This window comes from Falco punctatus (assembly GCF_963210335.1).
Source record: "Falco punctatus genome assembly, chromosome: 16".
Lineage (NCBI taxonomy): Eukaryota > Metazoa > Chordata > Aves > Falconiformes > Falconidae > Falco > Falco punctatus.
In genome coordinates this window covers 6,921,476-6,939,954 of record NC_137596.1, presented here as the reverse complement: position 1 = coordinate 6,939,954, position 18,479 = coordinate 6,921,476, and the positions used below count along the sequence as shown (strand labels likewise).

The 18,479-nt window shown below is 50.0% G+C and overlaps 1 protein-coding gene across 4 annotated transcripts in view; it reads left to right on the top strand.

Moving 5' to 3' along the window:
* NECTIN1 (nectin cell adhesion molecule 1) overlaps positions 1-18,479 on the top strand; it is a 127,362-nt gene that overhangs the window by 85,803 nt on the left and 23,080 nt on the right. For 2 of the 4 annotated variants that reach the window (XM_080366874.1, XM_080366875.1), the window contains exons 6-8: positions 6,391-6,538; positions 8,504-8,591; positions 9,119-9,229. In XM_080366874.1, coding sequence (XP_080223000.1) covers positions 6,391-6,538; positions 8,504-8,591; positions 9,119-9,229 — 347 coding nt within the window. Of the gene's footprint in view, positions 1-6,390; positions 6,539-8,503; positions 8,592-9,118; positions 9,230-14,690; positions 14,876-16,745; positions 16,791-18,479 lie in introns of all 4 variants that reach the window. The other 2 variants (XM_080366876.1, XM_080366878.1) reach the window with 2 other exon arrangements.

Here is an 18,479-nt window from a genome sequence, read left to right as displayed (position 1 = left end):
CCAGCTTGTGGGGTGGCACAAAACCAGAAGCACCTTCTCGTGCAGCAAGTGGGGTGGGGTCCTGAGCCCTTTCTGTAGCTGGAGGAGTGTCTGGGAGGCAGGGATGGGGAGGGTGACTGGATCAGCTCTGCTCTTGCTATGCTTTTGTCACCAAGTAGAGCTCAGACACTCCTCCTGCTCAGAAAACCCTGTCAGCCACCTTTGCTAACCAAATTGCTCCTCTTGCCCATGCTGATGTCTAACTCCCCCTATTTCTCTCGCTACATGTCACCAGAGGAACAGCACTGGCTGATAGAGCTGGTTCTGGATACTGCAGGGGTCAAGTGGTGCTGCAGGCTGCAAACTGACCGGCAAACGCTGATTTGTGTTTGCACAGGGATGGATTCTGCTCACCCTGAAGTGCTTTTGCAAATGTTTCTTGCAACCTGGTCACCTCCACCTGCAGTCAGGCAAGGATCTGAGCTGGAACAAGGCCTGAGCGCAGCTTAGGTGGGAGGAGAATGAGATGCTGCGCTCCCCTTCTCCTCTCACTTCAGGCCGGGACAAAAGGAAGGGGCACGAAGATTTGGAGCCGGCTCTGATGGATGAAGGCAATGCTGCTGCTGAGGAGGCAGGGTGGCACTTCGACCTCACATGCTAATGTCCAGTGCCACTGGCTCAGCTTTCCAAGCAGTGCCTTTCCCTTCTTAATCCCTTTTATCTTCTGGATGCTTAGCTGTCCCTGCAAGAGATTCACTTAATATACACAGTGAGGGAACTGCCCCCAGAGAAACCTACCCCACCTCTCCTCCCTCAGACTGCAGATCTCTAAAATCTCCAGTGAGTTGCAAGCCCTGCTGTTTATCCTACCCTTTGGCCCATCAGCTCTACCAGCTCCAGTCTCCGGCTCTCCTGGGAACAGCATTTCATTAACTCTTTGTAAACACAAGGCTCATGAGGCTCTGAACCCGCTTGTGCCTGGGGGCATGTGTGCTATTGGAGCGTGTCTCAAATTAGCCAATCCTGCTCTTGTCTTTAAAACCAAACTGGAGATGTGTTTGTTCTGCCAAGCTTTTCAACTCAGTTTAATTTAGCTCTGTGAACTTGCCTGTGTCTCAGGCTCTCTGGAATGTGTCAGGTGGGGTGTATTATAAATATGCATCATCTGATCTCATTGTCTGGCTCAAAGGTTCAGCAGGCAGAAAGAGTCCAGCGAGTGCTAACTACTTCCACTGGCTCAGGGTGACAGTCCAGGTCGCAGACAGGCTTACCTCGAGCTGGCTCTGTGCCAGGACAGGCTGCTTTGGACAGGCAGCCTGTATCAGCCTACAAACAGTGATGCAACAGCACAAACGTAACATTAACTCTAGCAAGGCTGGCAGCTAGAAGGCTTCAAAGCCGCCAGCATAAAGAAAGGAGAAGAATCCCGACTCCTTCCCATTGATTTGCAACGTGTCTGTGAGCAAGGCAGCACATTGCTGAGCGCCTTAGCTAGCCTGCTGTGAAATAGGTGGGGATTTGTGTGGGGAGGTGATAAATGGAAAGGGAACCCTACTGGTTACAGATGCAGGCAGATCTTTGAGCAAATGGCTTATCAGAGGTGTTGTGTGTGGTTATGCTGGTTTTCTGCAGAGCATGGAGGGATCAGGTTGAAGTGAGGAGGAGGCAAGGACAGGAGAAGAGTGTGCACTTCTCTCTGAGCAAACCAGCTTCACTCAGAGCTGCAGTAAACGGGGCCCAGAGACTGACTCGGGTTCCAGATTTACCTGGGGGATGCAAGTTAGTGCACCAGCGATTAGATGGGGCTCTCCCTGGGGCAGCTGAATACACAGCAGACAGGATAGAAAGACAGAACCGGGGTGAGACCCAGCCCTTTCATCCAAATGAAACCTTCCTGCCTGCCAGCACCTCTGTCCTACCCCACAGCTGTCTGTGCCATTTGTCCAGGACTATTTCATAGATCTGCTCCTCCCCACCAGCTCAGGCTGGATGTCACTGTGCATACAGTGCAGCAAGCGCACAATTACCTGGCTGATCCCAGCTTTGCATAAGAAGTCAATCCCAGACAGGCACAGACCCTTGGTGGGGATGTAACATATCTCGCTTTTAGGTCTTGATCCCAAGAATATCCAGACTGCTTCATGATGCAAATGTCCCAGCCACACAAGTAGCCTTAAGGGAAGAGACCTTACTTCCAAAAGTGTGACAGACGCTGTCTCTTCTTTCCTTTCCTTTTGCAAAATCCTCCACATCACTCTGTTCCATACCAATAGCAAGTGAGTCACTTCTGCTCTGGCATACCCCTTCTCTGGAAGCTCTCCAGTTTATCCATCTTTGCCTCACTTCGAGTTCCCTTTGGGAACATCTCTCTTGCTTTCCTGCAAGCTGGTTCTCCAAAGCTTTCATTGTTCCTCTATTATTATTTACTATTGCGCTCTGCAGCTGTGCTATTTCACCCCGTGGGCACGGCGCGTGTGGACAGCCCCGTCCGTTTGTCTCTGTGCTTTGAACCACCACCACGGCTGTTTGCAGTAAATCTGAGCCACGGCTCTGTCCATACAGACAGACTCGTCAGCCCTGCGGCTGTTTGGACAAGGGTTTTTTCATAGTCAGTGCTATGAAACTATGTGTCAGTTGTGCGCTGCGATTGTGCCTGATGCATCTCTCTGGGATGGGCATTCTTGTCTCGTGGACATTCTTCACTTGTTTGGGAGATGTGAGCAACTGACAGCATTGGACTGCTGGACGAGATTTAACGGAGTCTTGGGACTGGTGAATTACAGTATCAGCAACGCACAAAATGGTTTAATTGATCTGGTTGGTAGAAAGATCCTCATCTGTTACCGGTTACTTTTGGAAACCCAGACACACACACCGCCAGGTGACTGGGGAGGATGCTTTACAGATAGATAACCACTTTCTCTTCCTTTCTTGTGTCTGCTCGCATCTCCAGAAGAGCTGTGGGAGAACAAAGTAATGAAAGAAATTCTCTGAAAGAGACGGGGGATGGGGTGTCCTTCTTTTCTCCTTAATTGTAATACTGTGAATTAATTCAGTTTCCAGCAGGAACAAGGAGTTCCCAGCAGCCCTTAGACATCCAGATAAGGCTGAGCTGTTCGTTCAGCCCCTTTGGGTTCTCTGGTACCTGCCTCACTGCCAACTGCTTCACACAAAACTTTTTTGAGAGTTTTAAATTATTCGAGCATGACACAGAGCAAGGGCTTTTGCATTCTTAATTGGCAAAGCCTTTTCCCACTCCAGTCTGGAGGCCCCTGAGCTGTCCTGGCAATTTATTCTGATCCTGATTCACAAGCCTTGCAAACATCTTCCCAGGGCTGCCCAAAAGCCCTGTCAATGTAACTGAATCCACATCTGCCAGTTCTTATAATCTTCTCCTGAGTCTTTCCCAGTGTCCTCCTGTTTGACTTACAACACCCCTTCTTGCAGCCACCCTGCCCTCCAGAAAAATCCTCATGGTGCCTCTGGCTTTGCCTGTTAAAGAGGCAATGCAGACAGAGGAGGGAAGGAAATCAGCTGAGTTGCAGATGAGCCTTCCAAATCAGAATAGCCACAGCTCTTCCCCAGGAAGCAGAGATTGAGGAAATAAACAGCTGGAGATGCAAATGAAAGATTTTAAAAAGGAAAAAAAAAAAAATAGAAAAAAGAAAGAGGGAAGAGCCAGCAGAAAGGAAGGTGTCTCTCTACCTCTTCCCTTTTTCTTCTGTTCTCTGCACTTTCTTGCTCTCTCAGGACCTTCACCTCTAATTTATCTTCCTTGTCTCCTGGAGTTTCCTCTTATTGTTGGCAGTTATCCCTGTCACCTTTCACAGCTTCCTAGCTGGACTCCTGCAAAGACGTGACCAACACTTTTGCAGGATGGCTCAGCCTGTCCTCAGGAGAGACCTGCACGTAGGGGCAGGCTTGTTGTCATACGATTGTGTCCTTGTTTGGTACTTGCCGTTCTGTGGAAGCACTGCATCGCCACACAGCCCCCTCTTAGGCAGCTGGATGGGTACCACCAGTGGGATGCTCATACCATAGTCCTGAGAGCTTGGCAAGAAGGACGCACTCTGATAGACACCCCGGAATATTTGCATTTCTCCTTGTGCTCCTTTGTTCTTCCCCTCTCCTCATCCCCTTACTGCCTTTACCCAGTGCCCTGTATTTACCTTTCTCTCTTCTGCAAACTGATGGCTGCATTTTCCCCTCTTTAAATTTTCCTCGCCCCTTTCTGCCATTACACAGCCCTGTTCAAGTTCCTGGAGATTCATTTTAGCTTTATTTATTTATTTCCCTCTTTCTCCTTCCACCACACACATATACACACCTACTGATTTACAGCGGTAGCAGGAGGCTGATGTTCTCTGCTCACTACCTGCCATCCAGAGAGCCATTAGGGGCCAATTCATCATGGAAATGCCCCAGCCAAAGTGACTGGAAAATTCTTTACAGTCGCCATCCCTGCCACAATCTCAAATGCTGTCCAGGGGTTTGGATTGCAGCATGTCAGCTGTCTGCCTGAGCGTGGCTGTAAGTGAGCTGTCTCAAGGCAGAAATATTATTTACAAGATAATGTGGCTTATGGAGAAGGGAAGAGAAAGAAAAGTGACTGCCACTGCTGAGGACAGTGGGAGCAGAGCCTCACATTCCGATGATTATGGCATCCTGTCACTCAAAGACCCACAACTCTGAGCTCTTAATTAATGAACAGGAAGGTGGGATGTGGGATGCTGACCAGCAGAGGCTGCGGGGTGTCCTTGCGAGACAAGGGAAAGCCAGGTTTGCATGGAAGGGGATGGGGGATCAGTACCAGGACAATTCCCAGGGCAAATTCTTCGTTGGTAGCAATGTCTCAGCACGGTGCTGGGAGTTCAAGCGTTTTGTACTGATACGGTAAACAAGCCAGTTCTCTGCTGTGCAATTTGTCGGTATTGACCAGGGAGTGGATTTCCCTGGGAAATGTTTATACACCTCAGTTCACTCCGGGATGACAGCAGCAAATCAGAAAGGTGAAGAAGGCTGGCTGTGAGGTGAGGTCTGGGAATAGGCTGTTGGCAACGACTCAGCGCAGTCAGTTCTGCAATTGCACCCGGTAGGTGGGATTTCAGGGAGCCCAGCCTTCGAGGGAAGCAAGTGCTGAATCCGTGGATGTGAGGTGGGAGTAGGTGGCAGATTTTCACCCCAAAAAGTCCTGTATAAGTTGTCCTGTGTGGTTGGGGAATCTGTGCAGACATTTTATAACCGTGCACACATGTAAAGTGGGTAGAATTTTGAGGCCTTGGGGATATGTAGTTTAGTGGAGATAGTGGCTACCACCATGATACCCAGAGCCATTACTCTTATGGAATAAGGTCCACATAGTCCAGTATGTAGTCTCGTAAGAGTAGCCAGCCAGTGCATTAAGAAAAGTAAAAAAATAGGTGTAACAGACAAGTTCTGCAAAGCACCTTGTTCCCTCATTCCTGTCTCACTCCCCTCCCCTGAATTTCTTTTCCTTCTCCTCCTCCTCCTTCTTCCTCCATTCCAATTATCTCTTTCTTTCATCATTGCCGGAGCTGTAAGTACAAAGTACCAATTAGCTAGTTTTCAAGTTTAATTAGGTTGGAAGGTAGAGCAAATTAAATCCTTTTATCGTACATTTCAAAGCGCTTTCCCGTCAGGCCCATGGGATAGGCTTCCTTTGAATGAGGTCCATGTTAGTCACCAAGGAGCTGGCCCAGGTCACAGAGCTCTCCAGCCATGGGGCAAGCAGAAGACGAAATGCAAGATGCAATGTATCTCCCCCTTGCTCCTAAATCCTATGCTCAGGACAGCTTTTTGTTAAAGTTTAGGGGTGCATATACCTCTGCTCCACCTTGATAAACTGAGCATTGGTCCTTAGCTCTTCTAAGGTCTACATGAACAGCAAAGCTCTCCTTCATTTCAACAGCACCAGGAATTCAGTGAAGACACTGTGACAAAGCCCTGCAGAAGGCTTTCAAGATAGTTAAATATCAAGTGGCAGATCCACACGAGTCCCTCCACACCACGTGGGGTGGCTGCTTGGAAACCCCTTTACTCTCTAAACCCTTCTTCCTTCGAGGACAGAACAAAAGCAGAAAAACAGATTCAGGAATAACCACCTGATTCAAGGAGAAATTGCAGAATAGAGTAAGGAAGTGGTTAGCTCTTGGAGACACAGTGGGCTGCAATTGTGGCCACAGATTTCTGTTCCTCTTGAGCTCTGACTAGTGCGTCTCAGTGTGACTTGTCTCCCTCCGTGAAGCTGCCTGCACACAGCTACCTGAGATGGTTTCAGAGCACATCGGTGTCTTTTCTCCTGGAGTCCCTGGCTCTGCTGGTCTTTGTGCCTTCCCAGTTGTGTTGTCTGATGCTCTAACCTTCTCTCCTGTGCTTCCCTGTGTGTTGCAGATAAGCCACTGCCTCAGGGTGCTCCAGGAGGCATTATTGGGATCGTGGGAGGAGTCATCGCAGCAGCTCTCATCATCGGCGTGGCTGTCACCGTAATTATTGTCTACAGGCGGCAACAAAAGAACCGCACTGAAACGGACAATGACCTGTAAGTAGCCCCAAGCTCACAGGAGTCCAGCACTGGTGGCGCAGGTGCTATCGGATAGGGCAGCAGACAGAGAGCACCTGTGCACAGGAAAATCTTGGCAGCAAATCGTTTCTCCTGCCATTTCTTCCTGCCTGCCACCCTCTGGCTCTTCTGACTCTCTTCCCTTCCTTGGGGCCCCCTAGCACTTTCCATCCTGCCGTGTCCTATTTTTAAATTCTTATCGCAAACCTTAAGTGGAAACTGAAGCACAATGATGTTCACTCGATGCTGCTTTTGCTGTAGCATATCCTTGGACATGGTGCTCAGCGCCACTCTCACCTCCAGTGGTAGGAGAGGATCCTATCCTTCCTTCTCCAGAGAAATGGCTTCAGGCTCCTGAATTAGACTGAATCACGTTCCATCGTCAGAGAGGGGTTCCTGATAGACCCTGAGCACCTCTGAATGTATCCCAAAGAGTCCAGAATGGATTCACATCCACTCAGCTTTCCTGTTTTATACATATGGTGCCAGCCTGAAGACACAAACTCTGGCAATAGTAGCAGTAGGGGCAGGGGACGCCCCAGGGGCCCCTCTTTTGGCAGGTACTTGCTTTGCTGTGCCCTGTACTGCGCAGCACAGATCCCAGGCAGGGAATTCGGTGGTGTGGCGTTCAGCCCATGCAGCATGAACAGAGCCCTCTTCAGAAGTGTTTATCCTGGCCTCTTCCTGAAAAGCTCCGTCTTGTCACTGCCTTTCGGAAAGCCCAAAGGCCAGAAGTTGCTTTTATCTTCCACAACCCCCCACCTTATTGTTGTTACATCTTGGCCCCATTTTGTGCTCCATTTAATCCCATTTGAGAGAGGGCATCGAAGGATAACAGCAGAGGGAGGGGAAGAGAACAGGGAAAGCGGGAGGAGAGACAGAAAGGCACACAAACAAAACAATAGCACCACAAGGTGAAATTGCATCAACCGCATCAGCCCGATGATAGAGATGTGTTCAGACAATCCACTTCCCACAATGACCCTCCACCAGGCACAGGGAAGAGCCACTTTAGCTGAGAATAGAAACACAACGGTGCCCTAGTCTGCAGAGGTGCTGCCTCTATTGTGGAGCCTGCTCCAAAGCCTCTGAAAGTTAATGGCATTTCTTTTCTTCTGAGCCAGAAAGTCAGTGTTTTGCAGAGCCTTGGGGACCCGTTTTACCCTCACCCATACACTCTGATCCCACGCTGGAATCCGTTGGGTTGCCAAGGAAAGTCACCCGTTGCTATCAGAAGATCTGGTGAAGTTTGTACAAAAGGAAGGGAGGGGGAGCCAGCTAATTAGTGCATCAGAGTTCTAATAAGTTTTGTAAAAGGATTAGACACATCTGTGCATATGAACAGAATGCACAGAGACAGTCTCTAGGCTGGATTATAATGGCTGCCAATCCGTATGCTCTGGGGCAAAAGCTGGTCCCCTGACAGGGGTTCAGGGATCAGTGTCCTGCGTGGCAGAGCGTGGCTCTGAGGAAGATTCAAAGTCCTACTGAGAAGCCTGTGGCAGGGGATACCGTTCCAGATAAGCTCCCGGATCGAGGGTGATGTTACCTCGTTGATTTGCAGTGACTGCTGCCAGACACTTCCTGGTACCCTACAGCCATAAAATAAGCCAGCTCCCACGGGATGATTTGAAGCTATTCCAAAACACTGCCAGGGGACAGGTATCCCAGCTGCACCCCGAGGATCTGCAATCCGACATGGGGATTTGCTTGGAATTAGGAATAGAATGCTAGGAGGTAGTATATTTCTATTAACAATTCTAATTGGGGTGAGAAAAAGGGCATGGGTGGGGCATTACTGAGGATAATCTATATAATTATATTGGCAGTTTGGTGACTAACACAAATCCTTGGTACATGGCGGATCCGGCTTGTTACAGCACATCAAAGCAAGCAGACCCCGTTCTCTTGCTCTCTAACCAGCAGCCACTTCTTTATCTGCAGAATTGACTTGCCTCCATCCCACAAACCTGCCCCTCCACCAAAGAGGAAACAGGAGATGAAAAGCCACCTGACTGCAGAAGACATCCAGGTACGCCTGCCCAGCCCAGCTGCGAGTTCCTTCCCCAGCAGCAAAAACTGATTCCAAGCAGTGCCAGCAGTACCTAAACTTTGGAAAACTGGGTTTGTAAAAGCAAAGAAGACCATGGCCTAAGTGTGAGGGCAGAAAGTAAGGACTTGTCTACCCACAGTTCCCAAAGATTGGCACTAATCAAAAGCTATACTTGGATCCTGTTTACTCCCTTTTGTGGGGCTTGAATTCCAAATGAGATGGTGTTCAATGGGCTCTCGGGTATGAGGGTTTAGGAGGACTTTGGAGCATCTCCACCATATTGAATGTCATGAGTGGTAGAGGGGTGTGAGAACGCAAGAAAGAGAACAGAAGGCAAATAATATGGTAGGAGCAAGGGGGAAGGTGAGATGATCTTAAATAATTCTATGCACTGCCTTTCATCGTGATACCTTGTGGTGGTGTCATCTGAAGCAGATGTTGCCCCAGGCTGTGACAGAAGGATAGTACTTGCTCTTCTCACCCCTCTTCTCTCTCCTCTGTTACAGGTTGTTCACTTAGACAACATGAAACACGAGGAGGAAATACAGAAACTCCCTCTGCAGCCTCCATACTACGACATGGCAGCCACCGAGCCCTCTCCCTACACTGACAAACTGGTAAGGAGATCAGGGTGCTGGTACTGCTGCCTGGCCTTGTTCTCCCCCACCCCCCCCACCCCCCCTGCCTCACTGCCTTTCACACAGGGTCTCTCGCCCTAAAAAACAAAAGACCCCCCCAATGCGCAGAGGTGAACAAGCAGCCTTCACAGCCCAGGAGCATCCTCTCCCAGAGGAAGGGAACCTCCACACTGACCTCAGCCCACCTCTGAAATACCAGTGACCCTGTTTCAGCACTTGCCCCTTTACCCTTGGTTTCCATAGGACCTATAGGTGTGTCTGTATGGGTCATTCCTCAGTAAAATGCCCTGCCTATTCCAAGTCTGTATCCGAGGACTATCACAGCCTGTGTAGTCTCATCTTTACCTCGATATGAAAGCTAAGCCTATCCGTCCCACCCCGGTTACTCTTCATCTCCTGCAACTGACCCCGTTAGAGTTTGCAGCTGAATGAAGCAGCTCTCCAAGAGCAGCGTGCGCTGCAGTGAGAGCTTCAGAAAGCAATTATCTGCGGGGCAGAGCGTGCCAGTCTTTGACTCTCAATTGACAACAAGTTCTTTAAAACCCCTTTTTTTGTGTGGATTTGTTCGGCTTCAGATAGGGAGATGCTAATGTGAGGCAGCAGCAGCAGCAAGATTAAGGGTCCTGGAGAGATGTTAGCAGCCATGCAGGAAAGGCTGGTTTTCAAGGACTGAGGGTGAAGGAGGAAATGTTAGATGCAAAGGGATAGGAAACAGAAAACAGGTAGGATTAGATTCCTCCCTTGACAAGAAAACAAAACCCCTTCCTCCTCCCAGGCCTGGGACAATATCCTTTCCCTCCCTCCCTCACCCTGTGGCATGGGGCTGCTCCGCCCACCTTCCATGGGAGATGCAGGTTCCCCACGTAAACGCTGCAGGTCTCTCTCAAACTCTTCCTCAATGAGCGGTGGTTCAGAGATCTCAGCAACGTGAGCCCATTTATTTGAGAAAACAGTACAAATACCAGGCCATACTAGAATAATATTTTATGAACATTAACTAATTATAACCCTCGCTCCAGTTCATCCTGGTATGACCCTTTAATGCATATTCCTGTGCAGATAATAGAAGGACAGGGCCCAGTGACCTTTAGCTAGCAGAAGTCTGCAGTGAGACAGATGCTGAGGGCGCTGGAAATAAAAAGACACAGTTCTGTGCCAAGCTGTGTTGATGTGATCCTATTTGCTTCATCCTGGCTGGACGTGGCTGATGTCCCTAAAGCAATACTTCCCTTTGGAGCCCTTCCTCAGTCCTGGGGCTTGTCTCCAGCTCTTTCTAATCCTTGCTGAGTGGTAACTGAGTTTTAAATGAAAGAGAGGGTGCTAGAGCGAGATGGGCTGCTCTTTGGAGAGCATCTGAGAGCCAAATTTCAGGCAAGCAGGAGGACGGAAGAGCTCATTTTGGGAAATAACGAGCAGTCAGTTAATTAAGTGGCAGAGTTAGTGATGTGAGATGGGGCCTGATGGGTAGCTGCTTCGTAACCATGGGAACAGAGTTTGCTGCTCTCAATCCTGGTCTGAGGTGATACATTTCCATGTCCCATGCTTGGCACTCGCTACTCCTTACCCATGGTTTTAGCCAAGAGGTGATGGACTGTGGAGCCCTCATTTCATTTGGCCCATGAAGAAACTGCCTTTGCAGTAGGGATGCCATGTCTAGGTGACTCAGCCACTGCTGCCACAGCTCTGCTTGCTCTTGGCACAAGTCTAGCACAGCTGTGAATTGGACCTGTCCTCTGGTCAGCTTGGCTGACCGTCCCTGTAAATGATATCAGGCTCCCCCATTGCGCGCACACATCATGCTTTGGCTTTTTGCCCCAGGAATGAGATGAGGCTTGCTCCCGTTTCTTGCTAAATCAGTGTGTCCTTTGGGCAGGCAGCAGGCTATTCAAGTTTGTGACTGGCAAGGGGAAGGAAGGTGTCGCTTTGCTGCCAAGGAATGCTGGTTTTGCTGGATTTTTCCCAGATAACACAGGCAGCATGTGCTGCCATGGCCAGGGCCAGGTGTGCATCACGTTGCCCAGCCACGCTTTGCAAAGGATCCAGCTCTCTCCTTCCCCCCTACAGGACCACTCACGGGCATCACCATGTCACACACATGCGCTTCCCTGCGGAGGGGACGCTGAGGAGTGTCTGGCTGGGACAGTGCTCACATGGAGCCCTCCAGGGAGCAGCCGCAGCGATAGCGGCGGTTACCAAAACCAGCACGCGCAGCTCAGGCCCAGTAAGACACTCCGGCGGTGCGCTATGGGAGTGAGCAAGGCCAGCTAGACCTGCGCGGTGCTTCACATGAGAGATGGGCCAGTTGGAGGATGAGGAGGGAAGCACATTCCCTTCAGCTTCACTGAGTCTCTGCCAACCTCCCTTTGACACAGCCCCGTTCCTACTGTGTTCAGACGCAAATGTAGGCAGCTGCTCTGCTGTATATGGGATTCTGGGATCCTTTAGAGGGGAAGACACAAAAGGCAGGCAGGATATTCTTGTTCTGCTTGTACTTCATCTGTAGATTTGAGCTGGGAAGGTAGTGAAGAAGATGAGAGTTGAAGGGAATGGATTCTGCAGGAAAATGGGGCGGGTGCATTCAGCTTTAAATGAATTGTGCAAAGCCTCGTAATTTGGGATAAACCAGCTTCATCACAAGGCAGCATGAAAGCCACTGCCTGGGGTTGACAATTTCACAGCACTAGAATGGGAGTCAGAAAGCGATTAGAGATGGCAAAGAGCGAGGGAGGGGGAAATGGGAGAGGTGCCAGGAGAAAATCAGAGAGGCAGGTGGAGCAGGGATCCACCGAGAGGGTCCGCAGGCACGCGTGTGTGGACAGGTACAGATGCGTGCTGGCAGGGGACCAGGTGGAAGGGAGAGGCTGGAGCATCTGCTGGGACAAGATACCTGCAGAAGGGAACTGTGTCAGAGGTTAGAAATGAATATGTATGTTTACGTGTTGCAAACTGTGGGAAAGATAACATGAAGCTAACTGCACAGAAGTAGGCAAGGAGGCTGCAGTTGACGACTAAAGGTACAGAAGTGGGCACAGGGGTGGTGGGGTTGCCTGTGGCATTGGTGTCTCAGCTCTTGGGTAAAAGCTTCGGTTTATGTGAGGATATCTAAGCAGGAATGAATGGGGTGGAAAGGTGAGTGTGTTTCAGACGGCACCTGCAAAGACTATGCATGTCAGAGTGCTGGTACCTGTGCATGTCAACGTGCAGAGTAACGTGTGTGAGTAAAAGCAGAGCTGTGCTCTGTGCATATGGCAGTGCCTATGTGTCATGTAGATGCTGTGTGTTGTGTGTGAGAGAGCACATGAGCAAGAGAGGTGGAGGTACAAGTGCCCGTAGGAGCACAAGTATGATTAGTGTACGTGTCAGCAATACCCATTTGCACAGATAGAAAGGAAAGTTCCATTGCTGCAGACAGCAAAATAATTCCTTTGAGTTTACAGGGCAATTACCAGGGTGCCGATGCTGATGATTTACACAGAGCGCTTGCATGTGGCAGTACTAGACCTTGTATACAAGTCACATTATTGATATTGTAATAAATTTTGCTCCAAACAAGCAGCAGGGAGCAGTTGCAAGCCCAAGAGTGGCAGAAAGCAGGGGAATCCCGTGGATAAAACACCTCCAGGGCGAAGGAAGCACGATTTGGGAGAGGAGTGAGGCAAAGTAGGATAGAAATGAGGTGGTAAAGTCTTTGTCTTTCTCCGGGACTAGAGGAAGTACCGAGATGTAAGGTTCAAGGGGAGAGTTCTGTGGAGCATAGGTTTAGGTTTGAGACTAACGGAGATGGAGTTGGCATTACTAATTTTCTTCAGTGTCCATAGACGCTTAGCCTGGGTCCAGACACGAAGCAGAGAGGCCGCGGGACACAGAGCTTTCACCCAACAGCTTGCCACTGCCACCTGGTCACCTCCCCCTGGGCAGGACAGAGGGCACCCCAAGCCTCCTCCAGCTCCGCTGAGCACCGCGGGGAGCCCCTGTTCCCCTTCCCCCTCATCCCTGTGGCCGAGAGGCACCACCGGGGAGCCGACCCCCGCCAGGGCACAGCACCGAGAGAGTCACTCACTGAATAACCCCTTCCAGCAACGGGCATTAAGCCAGCTCATAACAGGGCTATAAACTTCTGAAAACGGCTCTGCCACAGCTGGTACGTGGCTGAGGACACTTCTTCCAAACAAAGAGAAGAAAAACATTTTCAAATTAAACACCTTTTGCATAATTGCCATGTGGTGCAGCCATTTTGGAAAGGGGATAGGGAAATTGGAAAGCTCTTTCATTTGGAAGAGACAACTCTCTCCTCTCAGAGAGGCTTTAGCAGATGCTTGGCTGATGCTGGCACAGAAACCAGACCCAAAAGTGAGTATTAATGAAACTGCACAGGGCAGGTAGCCAGAGGACCCCCTCACACCTTGGCTACCGACACCAGGGCTCCTCCTGGTGACTCGTTTTCCCCACTGAGCAGTGAGGTTTCCAGGCCATCCTGCCTTCCAGGGATCTCTGACCATTACTATGTGCAAAACGTGAAAGATGTCTGGATAGGAACGATCCGGCAAATTGGATAATATTCCATTCATGCAGTTCTTGCTGATAAGCCTGCTTAGTAAGGGAATACCCATAAATACTTTCATGCCAAAGGAGGATGCTTTTAGCGTCTGTTAGACATTATTACAATGAGAAAATCATGCTGCACAGTTAATCTGGAGTAGCATACTGGTGCAGTCAAGCCTCGTGTTAAAACGTAGCACTTAAGAACTCTAACAGCCCCCGCGCTAGGGCAAAACAGCAGCATTGGCTAAGCAGTGTCGTTTCCCTACGGTAATGCGTCTGCTGCAAACCTGCCCTTGGAGCTATGGCTTTGAAACCTCTCCCTCCAGATTTCTCCTTCCCAACACCCAAAATTCAAGCCTTCCCCATGATTTTCACTCACGCCCCCAACCCTGCATTTGCCTCCAGTGTGCTGCAATGAACCCCGAATTCCAGCTCAGGTATCCGATAAGGTTTGAATTCACCGAACAACCCCCGGCTAAGGAAAATGCTGATCCCCGAGGGGTTGATGGGGAGATCAGTGCAGCGGGATGCTGCTGGGAGCAGCCCCAGTAAAAGGGGCAGCTGGGGCAGCTGCTGGGAGTGCTGCCCGCCTGGGCTGAGTCGCTCAGCTCAAGGGTGGATTTGGGGAGCAGTGCCATTGGGACCTTTGCTTTGATTTGAGATTTTACCTGACTGATTGTTCATTACCTCCCTACCTCCCTCTTTTTAACTGTTTTTTCTTCCTCCCCCCCTCCCTTTCTTCTCTCTCCCTCCACCCTTCACACACTCCCTCTCCCGTCTCATTCACTCACGCCTCACCTTCTGCACGGTTCCTGTGTTCTCACTTCCCTGCCTCCCCACTTCAACCCCAACTCCTTCCTCCTGTGTCCCCATCGCCTTGCTGCTCTCTTCTCTCCAGAACTCTGGCAACAAGGACTGTGATGTCCACTATGCAGAGCTGGACACTTCAGCTCTGGCCTCGTCACCCAGCCCTCGGACCTCCATCCATGCTGGCGGAGACCTAGTCGAGTATGCAACCATCCAGCCCAACTTACGCTAGCGCATGTCACTCTAGGCCCTTTCCCCTCAGATTCTGGCCTCAAGGTACACGATCGCACTCTGCCTTCCTCACTGCACCCCTCCGAAGTCAGTGCTCCCCCCGCATCTCCTCCCCCCCTGTGGAGTGACCCCTGTGCATCCCATCCGTCCTCCTGTCCACTCCCTCCACCTCCTGCACGCTGCCCACCGTGGCTGCTCTCTTTGCTACCCTTATTTCTGGGGGTGCCGACAGGGATGCCTTTGCCTTGTCTTGCCTTCTGTGCATGCTCTTTGCAGTGTTTTCCTTTGCTTTCTACAGCGAAGTGAGGCATGTGGAGGGGGGAAAGGGTTAATGGCTTTGTTTCAGGACAGGGGTCTGCCCCCTCTGCAGTCAGTGTGACTGGAGACACAGGGAGAAATGAGGTGGGTTTGAAGGGTCCAGCTCTTGGTGTGGGACTTGGTTTGGGGCATTTTTGTAAGGCTCGGCAGCATGAAGCAGAGCAGCAATACTAGGAAGTGCAGGGGCTGAAGCCAAAAGCCTCATGGACACGCTAAGAGGCCCTTTCCAAGCTAGTCGGTACAAGAAGGGGAGGGAAAGAGAAGGCGGCTGTCTGAAAGAAAAAAGAAAAAATAAAAAAGAAGAGTTTGTGTGCATGGAAGCAACTATAGATAAGATGGAGCATATGTGCATGTGTGAAAGAACAAAGTGGGAGAGTATGTGAGAGAATATGGGAACATGTAAAGGTTCCTGCATCTGAAAGAGTCAGTGAATAAGAGACAGTCAGAGAGGGACCACGTATGTGAAAAGATCTCGCTTTGCGTGAGGTTGATGCAGACAGTATGTTTGGATGTTTGAGAGAGAGGGAGAGAAATTATTTTCTTTGGTGCTCTCCTTCTCAAAACTAGAGACTAGACCTGACCGTTTCCCTGTTCTCATGTTTTTCTGACCACTTTAACCGTCACCAAGCTCCTTCAAGCTCAGGTCCTGTGGCAGGGACCGCTCAGGACTCAGCTTGCATTTAAACCTACAAGTGGTTGTTCTGGACCATCTCTAGATACCAGTGACCCTTTGAAATGCAATGGTGTCTGCAGTGGAAAAAGGTGTCTTCGGCTCTTCTTACATTCCCTTACCCTGTAATCACACCCTTTTCTCAGGTATTAAAGCCACCAGGTTTCTGTCTGAAAGGCAGGCAACTTTCCCGCCCCATGGGACCTTTGCTGGGTGATGCCAAAGCTGTTAGCCAAGAAACTGCCACTGGCAGCCCCGTCCTTGGCCGTGACTCTCCCTGGGTCCCAGGTATCCCCTGAGTTGTGGTGACTTGCTCCTTCCCCTTTAACTTGCTGCCTTTTAAATGGGAGGAAGCAGCTGTGGGTTTAACGGGGCTACAGCCCCACAGGGATGCTCCATGAAGAGGTGCAGAGAAGGATGGGGAGACAAGGAAGAAAGGAAAGGGAGAGATGAGGCGCTTTACAGCTCACTGAATCCCTCCCAGGTTGTGCAGGGTAGATCAGGAGGCACACACAGCAGCAGTAGCTTGGGATGGGGATGGGTGGCTTGGAGAAGAAGATAAGAGGCAAGGGAACTGGGTCCTTAGGAAGGAGGGGGACAGCTCTGTGCAGGAGGATAAGCAGGAGAGACCCAGCGTTTTTAAGAAGTCCCACTGGACAGGGCCGTTGATTGGTGCCTCCTTGCAGGCTAGGAACATCCAGCTAAGGGTGGGTGAAGGTGGAGCACAAACCCCCGGGTGGAAGGCGTGCAGCGGGCTAGTTCAGTTTGCCTTTGTCCCTGTGGTCCCTGGTTTTCCTGTGTTGGAAGCAGCCCTGTAGCTCCCCTGCTGTAGCAAAAGCCTCCTAGGTAAGTGTCTGCAGCAGTCCTGGCCTGGACCAGAGCGGTAACCTCTCTCTCTTGCGGTGTCTCACCCACCCCTGCTCCCAGAATGAGGATCAAGGTCTTCGTAGACGTAACGAGCGAGAGTGGACAGTAAGTTTTGGATTGGTTTGGGGTTTCTTTTCTCCATTCGGTTGTGGGGTCTGCCTGTTGCTGGAGAGAGGTGCCGGTCAGCCCCCAGGCACCTGCCAGCCCCTTGCACACAGAGAGAGGACCAAAATGCCAGTCCAGGAGAGGATGTGGCTGAGGCAGCCACCCTCCCGCACGCGTTCACCTCCAGCTCCCAACAGCTTCTCGGGCTGTGCTGGAGGAACCACTCCCTCTGTTACAACAAGGCAAGTGCTGCCTGATCCATCTTGGAAGGTCTCGCCTTGTCCTCCCTGGGATGGGGGATTTTATTGTCAGCAAGAGGACAGTAATCCTCCAAATCCAAATTTGGAAATCCTCCCAGTTTCTCTGAAGTAAAAATAAAGCCAGTCATATGGTGCTTTGAAGGTGTAATCTCACCGCCATAAAATCTCCCTGCTAAGACACACCACAGATCAGGGTGATTTATTTTTTTTTTTTTAATACTTTTTGAATTATTTCCTCCCCCTTTACCTCCCCACATCTGCTCTCAGGTTTGTTTGGGAATTTCTTGTCCCGGTTACAGAAAGAAAAGCTCAAAATCATGAGACTTGCACCAAGATCCCAGCAAATTAGTGACCATGGTTCAGATTGCCAGCTCCGCTTTCTGAATGTCACTATAAAATTATTAAATCTGCATCAGTTACAGATTTGGTGCAGACTGAGCTGGGGATATTGGGGAACCAAAATCAGCCTTGACTCCGTTCCCATTTGCCACATTTCCTTCCTATCGACACCAGGGTTGCCTGAATACCACCCCACATGCCGGGGTCAGTATCCCCATTTCCAATTTTCAGGAGGAATAAAACAAAGAACTAAGGTGGCTTCTTATTAGTTTCCCATTTGAAAACGAGGATAACAGTCCTGCCCTGACTCCAAAAGGGTGGAGAGGAGGACTCAGGAGAGAAGCAGCAAGGAGGGAAATGTTTAAGATTATTGATGGTCTAAGATGCTATAGGAACGCAGAACAGGTACGTACTATAGACAGCAAGAGAAATAGTTCAAAGCATGCTGAAAGATGGAATGCAACTTTATAAACAAGTTTTCTGCAGAAGTAATACTTGCATGTGTCTGTGAGTGCATCCCTTGTCATAGGTCCCTGCCCTGTACTTGGGGAATTTCAGCCTTCCTCATGCTCAGTCTTTTCCTTTCCTGAACCCAGGGGTAAGCCCCTCCGTCCCACTTGCCCTCAGTTTTGTCCTCACAAAAGTCCACCAGTGCTAAAGCAAGCTCAGGGCCACTGGTTCCTGCTCATCCCCGATATGTTAATGTTTGTTCGTTACTTGGACAGTGATTATTCAAGGAAGTCCCTCACCAATAAAGTGTCAAGCAGAGCAGGAGGGTGCCAAGAGATACCTAAAGTTATGGCCATAACTTGGAACATGAAAAGCAGCTCAAAAACACTGAGTAGGGAGTTTAGAAACAGGGAGGAGAGGATGTGAGATGCTCTTATGTCTTATGCACCATGATGACATGCTGCTTATTTCTGGTTCCCATTATATTTTCTAACACCACCTACATCCTCTCGACCGAGCGGTCCACAGCATGACAACAGTCTTCTGCTGCTGTCACTCAACAAAACTGCTTCTTTCTGTTCATCAGCCTGTTCTGCATTCCAAAACTCAAAATCAGCTGATGGAGATGGTTAGGACAGTG